General features: G+C 44.2%; 1 protein-coding gene across 1 annotated transcript; it reads right to left on the bottom strand.

Annotated features, from left to right (window-relative positions):
- Positions 1-341: 341 nt before the first annotated feature.
- On the bottom strand, positions 342-4,290 carry LOC118403555 (tyrosinase-like). Its single transcript, XM_035802290.1, has 5 exons — positions 3,717-4,290; positions 1,983-2,527; positions 1,374-1,544; positions 838-989; positions 342-473 (listed from the first exon to the last, which is right to left on the bottom strand). The coding sequence occupies exons 1-3, from the start codon at positions 4,288-4,290 to the stop codon at positions 1,497-1,499; spliced, it is 1,167 nt and encodes a 388-aa protein (XP_035658183.1). The 3' UTR covers positions 342-473; positions 838-989; positions 1,374-1,496.
- Positions 4,291-6,026: the final 1,736 nt, after the last annotated feature.

The following is a 6,026-nucleotide window of genomic DNA, read 5'->3' as shown; positions in this document are numbered from 1 at the left end:
TCATGCTGCAGTTAACTGCCCTATCACCGTTAATAAACATACGTGCCGTCTGGAATATCGACTGTAGGCCGGCTTCCCTGGCAATCTCCATGGCGCTTTCGTTTGTGTGTGGAACGTCGATGTAGTAAGGAATTCCCAACGGTACAGTGGCTGTCAGAGCGGCGAATAGCTGCGAGTCAACCGCTGCAGGCTCAGAAAATTTTACAATCTTACAATCTGCTTAGAGATTACTAAGGCCCCCGGAAGGCCTGGAAAAACTCTTTCTGCTCATGACCGCTCGGACATATCCATGTCTGCGTCGCCGACTTGACGCTGCGGAATTTTGGGACCGTACCGGAAACACAACAGACCGGCAACGGCAAGAAGAAGCACAAGCCCTAACGCAATGCCAACTCCCATCCCGATCACACCCGGAGACACGCCTTCCGGGTGCGGTGCACTGCACTCTCCCAGGTCGCTCCCTCCATCCATCCCTACATGGGAGATAAATAATTGTTTATATAATGAAGAACATTATCTGAACATAGGCAATAATCAGCACAGGACTACCGTTACAGAACTGCGAATCAGCTGCCACTGATTACACATTGAAACCAAAACACAACGGCACACCTCTGGAACAACGATCTGTAATGTAGATGGAATAGAAGATGAACAACATTTTGTAGTAGATTGTAGTTTATACATTAAAGAGACAAATGATCTTTAAGAATAAGATACAGTGTTACAATAGCTTCTGATCACAAGCTAAGTGCGCATGTAAGGAGTCACTGCAGGTATAAGGGGCGGACATAAGGGTATCCTACTCAATTTGCCGAAGAGGAGCAAACATTGTACCTTCTCCGTGAAGCTCCTGGTAGTCGTAGCCTAACTCTGTGGACGGTTTGAACATGTCAGCGTGGCTGTATGGCGGGAAGAACGGCACGATGTGCTCATAGCGGTTTTCGCCAGGTGAGGCTCCTGTCGCCGGCTGAGCCGAGTAAGAAGCCCTAAATAACCAACCAATCATCAAATAAATCAAAGTCTCCGGCTGATCATAGTCCTCACGTGTAGTTCTGGACATTTAATATATAGTAATGAACACACTTTCAGCTAGACTCCATCAGTTTGAGATCCGTCGTCAAATTGATGTTGCAAACGGAAGCCATCGGAAATCAGGACGCATTGCATAAATTAGGAAACTGAACGGCAGCGTCAACACGCCGGCCATGGTGCCTGTCATCGGTTCTATAAAGCTTATAAACAAGGCGCACGCGGAATAAAAGCAAATGAAACTGATAAACACATATCATTGCCAGACATATTAAACATTCACCGCTTGTGCCCGACAACGAAAAAGAAACTTCCCCTAAGATGTATAAGAGGCCACTCACCCGTATCGACGAATCCACGTCTCCAGCAAGCGGTCGACGTTACAGTGGTGCAGGAAGAAGGTGGGGTCGTTCGCTGCGGAGGGGACGTGAGACATCGTGCCGTTCAGGTAAATGTGCACTTGGTTATGCATGGTGTGAGCTCCAGAGACCCGTGTACCGTTGTCGTATGTTCTGTACATGGAGGGAAACTTAGAGTTGAGCGATATCTACATCAACAATCTATGACATAGCTGGACTGATAGTGACATTTGTAGAAGTTCAGATCAAGTTCTAAGGTCAGACCAGCGTCGTCGGCTGGTAAACTTCAAGCAGATGTTGGGTCAGATTCAGTGTTTGCAGTGTTTTGTGCGTTTTTCTCATGGTACGCATTTTTATCTTGGAAAGCTTAAAGCAGTACCACGAGGAACTGCACGAGAAAGGAAAAGATAAAGAAGTCATCCTCAATTGAAGCATGATGATTCTTCGAGTAGCTGTCGGTAGCGGTATGCGACTTCGATAAGGCTCGTCTTTTTGGCCAAGCAACTTTGAACCAGGCTGCACGTGTGCGGCTTAGCTACATCTTGCGGTACAGAATAGAGGTTAATAAAAAGTAGAAATAATTCTGCTCACATGGTAGGCCGGTACTTGCCGGTGCTGGTGTCGGCGAAACCCCTCCAGCAGGTTCCGGAAGCTGCAGTTAGAGGTCCTGCTGTAAGGAGGCGTGACGTACGTTGGGAAACGAAGGGCGAAGTCCACCTCGGTCGCCAGGGGTAGGCGACTCATTGACTCCCCGAGGCTGTCCGTGTCCGCTTTCCCGGGGTTCCTTTTCAGCTTTCCTAGCACTTCGGTCACATTGCACGGTCTGGTGTGGTTCCTGTGGGTGGCGACGTCGAACGGGATTAGGTGAGCGCAGATGGTCCCCCAGCTGGCGAAGACAGACCTCGAGTCCAGGTTGCCGTCCGCATCGTTGGCGCCGACGTACTCGTTGGTGCAGATGTCGCACTGGTTGTCCTCCGCTGCGCCCCAATCCCAGTACGGCAAGGTCCAGTCGGGATCGTTGTTGACTTCTTGCACGGCCCGATCAAACTCCAGCAGGTACGCGCGGTGCCAAGTAGGAAATCCGGCGCCTTCGTGAGCGAAGTCCAGGGAACAGTCCTCCTCCGTCTTACAGATACCTAAGTATTTGATATCAAAATTGGAAAAATGAAGTTTGTACTATATGCTATTATACCCATTAAATGTAATATCAATTTATACCGGGCATCTTTTAGGCCACACTGGCTTGATGTTATAGACGACATCTTCTGGACATCCAAAAACTGATGCGCGCGCAAAAAAAGAAAAGATTCATTAATTTTTTTAATGAAAGTGAAATGAAGTGATCTGTCCAATCCAGGCCAACCCTTAATTGCCCCCACCCAGCCCTGCCCAACATAGATGGCATGCCAATCGATGATGATGCCACCTAGCCAGCTGGAAGGGGCGTATGGGCCCCCCGATAATGAATGAATGAATGAGGCGTTGGGTTAAGTACAGGCCGCAACAAAATGATAGCCAAGTGACAGATACATGAAATATATACAATGTCGACCAACACAAGAATCGTGGTTTTTCTCGCTTCCTTGTGATACTGAAAATTTTGGAACAGATAGGTTTTACAAGCAAAGGTTTGTCTAAATTCATAAGGAATATGAATTTGTCTGTGTTACTCAGATGTATGAAGTGGGGAAACATAGGTTCTATCAGTCTATGAATAAAGTTCAGCTCTCTCTTTGTTGTATAATCTACATTCTACTACAAATGCTGTTCATCCTCTGTTCTAATTAGATAGCAATATCCACGTATTCGTTGTTCCAAAGGAGTGCGGTTGTAATAATTAACTAGGCACCAAGGAGAGATACCACTTCAGCATTGAAATTAATCTTTGACTGCAGCTCCGAGAAAGGCACAATTTCCACTTTTTTGGTAAAGACTGGCAAAAATCGGTGCGCGCGCAGATATCATCCATAAATTCAAGTCAGTGTGGCCTTACAGTAAAAGATTGTGTGGTGATATTTGTAGTACATGTATACGTAATATTATTGCGCGTTTGTGTTTATCAAAATATGGTGAATGATTTTGTAGTTTCATTAGGATGTTGACAGATAAACAATGCAATGAATCGATCAATGTTATTGTTAGTTACAGTGCAATTCAGTGCAGTGCTTACTTGGTCGGTTTGTACGAGGGTGAGTCAAAAAGTAATGCAAGAGGATAACAACCCTTACCTTGTTGCCAAAGTTCAACTCATTCGATTAAAAATGAGTCTGTTATAAATCCACTTCCATTACTTTTTGACTCACCGTCGTATTATAAAAATAGTACCTGTATTGAAGGGCGGCGTGGTTGCGCGGCTGGCGTAGTAGTGCGCCGCCACGAAGAAGTCCCACACTGAGACATTGGCGAAGTCTTCGCTTCCCCTGATGTTATCTCTGAACTCCAGAGCGTAGACGAAGTCGCTGGTAGTGTTCTTCGCGCGGTCAAAGTAGCGCTGGAGCGTCTTTTTCTCTTGAGCGCTAAGGTCCCGAATGTTCCTGCGCACAGCTGGCGGCTGTTTTATATTGCAGTCCGGCCCACGGTATCCCCAGGTACACTTTGTGCAGTCGTGCCCGCTGAAGTTGCCCTCACACGCACAGGTTCTGTTAAAGAACACCATCGGCCAGTGGCGCCGGTCGTCCACTTGGTACGCGTACTTCCAGGCTGGGTCTTCCACGGTGGGGTCGGGGGTGTTGGCGCATTGGCCCCGCCCAGGCCCACCGCACGGCTCGGTGAAGCCCTTCGGAATGGGACAGCACACCTTACTCTCCAATGAGGCATCGTTGGTACACACCCTCGGAAACTGTGCGTCAACGTGGCGGAAAAACCCAACCATCACGATCAGCAGGCCAAGTACTTTCATGGTGGGGTTCCTAAAAGGCACTGAGTTCGTGCCCTGTCTATCGTGGACTGTTCTCAACAGGGACCGACGCGTTTTCAGGTCCACACTTGTTGCTAAAAGGCAGTTAAAATGCTGAAAACGCCCTTGGCCAATAAAAGTGTAAAATGTATCCCTTCATCGTATGACTCATAATGAACATTGCTATGTGATTGTACGATATGTTATCAACAGTCACAATCAGGGGAGGGAACAAAATTGCCAAGTGCCAGAACTCACGTCTTAAGTTGTTAACATTCATTGAAAGTGACGCCATATTTAACATTTAAAAACTAGAGTTCCACGAACACATACCTTTGCCAAATAAACCAGGTTTGTTATGTAGAATGATGTCTGTAGACAAATGCATTACTCATTTCATTTTCTTTATAATTGTATGCTTGGAGTTGGTTTATAAAATTGCGGCATTGATTATGCAAATTAGATCCCAAGTTACAATTTACGATATCTATCAGCATACCAAAAATCATGATGATCCTTTGATCTATTCTTGACTTATTCTCTTTCAAAGTCTTTAAATACACCCCTTTTTCTCTTCCCTTTTTCTCAGTTACATATGTGACAACTTTGATGAAAGTACTATAATGGAATGCAGTGGATTTATGAACTTTTCCTCATTAATTATGCAAATTAGCTGTTAATTTGCATAATAAGTATCACATTATATAAGTCTTCACTTAGGCTATCTACATGCCAAAAATCATGACGATCCTTCAACACGTTCATATTTTCTCATTAATTATGCAAATGAGATCATCATTTGCATGATAAATATTTATTGACATTTCTCTCTTTCTCAGCTACATATGTGACAAGTTTTAAAGTCCTATTGTGGAATGTAGTTTGAATTTATAAAATATCCTCATTAATTATGCAAATTAGCTGTTGATTTGCATAATTGGTATCTCATTATGTAGGTCTTCATTTACGCTACCTACATACCAAAAGACATGATGATCTGTCAACATGTTCATATTTTCTCATTAATTATGCAAATGAGGCCATCATTTGCATAATTGATATCCATCGACTTTTCTCTCCTTCCCAGCTACATATGTAACAAGTTTGAAAGTCCTATCATGGAATGCAGTGGATTTATAAATTTTCCTCATTAATTATGCAAATCAGCTGTTGATTTGCATAATTAGTATATCATTATGTAAGTCATCACTCATTCTATCTACATACCAAAAATCATGACGATCCGTCAACACGTTGTAGAGTTATTCTCGTCCAAAGTTTGAAAGGAAACCGGCGCCTGCAGTTCCAAACAAGCCGCTAGGGAATCCAAACTCACAGCACTTACTCTCTGCCCCAAGGGCTATCTACCAGTCAAAAATCATGACCACAGCATGTCCAGAACACGAGATATAAAAAATTGAGGTTCTGCTGCAGTACCTTAGCAGTACCTTAGCAGTACCATTATCGAACTTGACCTTCGTTTTCCGACCTCTACCCACCTACCAAATATCATTGGGATCCATCAAAGGCTTCTCGAGTTATGCTGTTAACACACACACACACACACAGACACACAGACTCACAAGCCTAAAACATAACCTTAGCCATTCTGGCAAAGGTAAAAATACAAAAAAAAAAAAAACATTTTCAATGCTCCCTGTCTGTCGCTTTGATTTTATGTGAGTATAGTGTTACGTTTGAAATCCGGTGTTATTTGTGATAAAATAGAAAGGTGCTTC

The sequence above is a fragment of the Branchiostoma floridae genome, chromosome 16 (genome assembly GCF_000003815.2).
Source record: "Branchiostoma floridae strain S238N-H82 chromosome 16, Bfl_VNyyK, whole genome shotgun sequence".
NCBI lineage: Eukaryota > Metazoa > Chordata > Leptocardii > Amphioxiformes > Branchiostomatidae > Branchiostoma > Branchiostoma floridae.
This window is presented reverse-complemented; position numbering and strand designations above follow the sequence as displayed.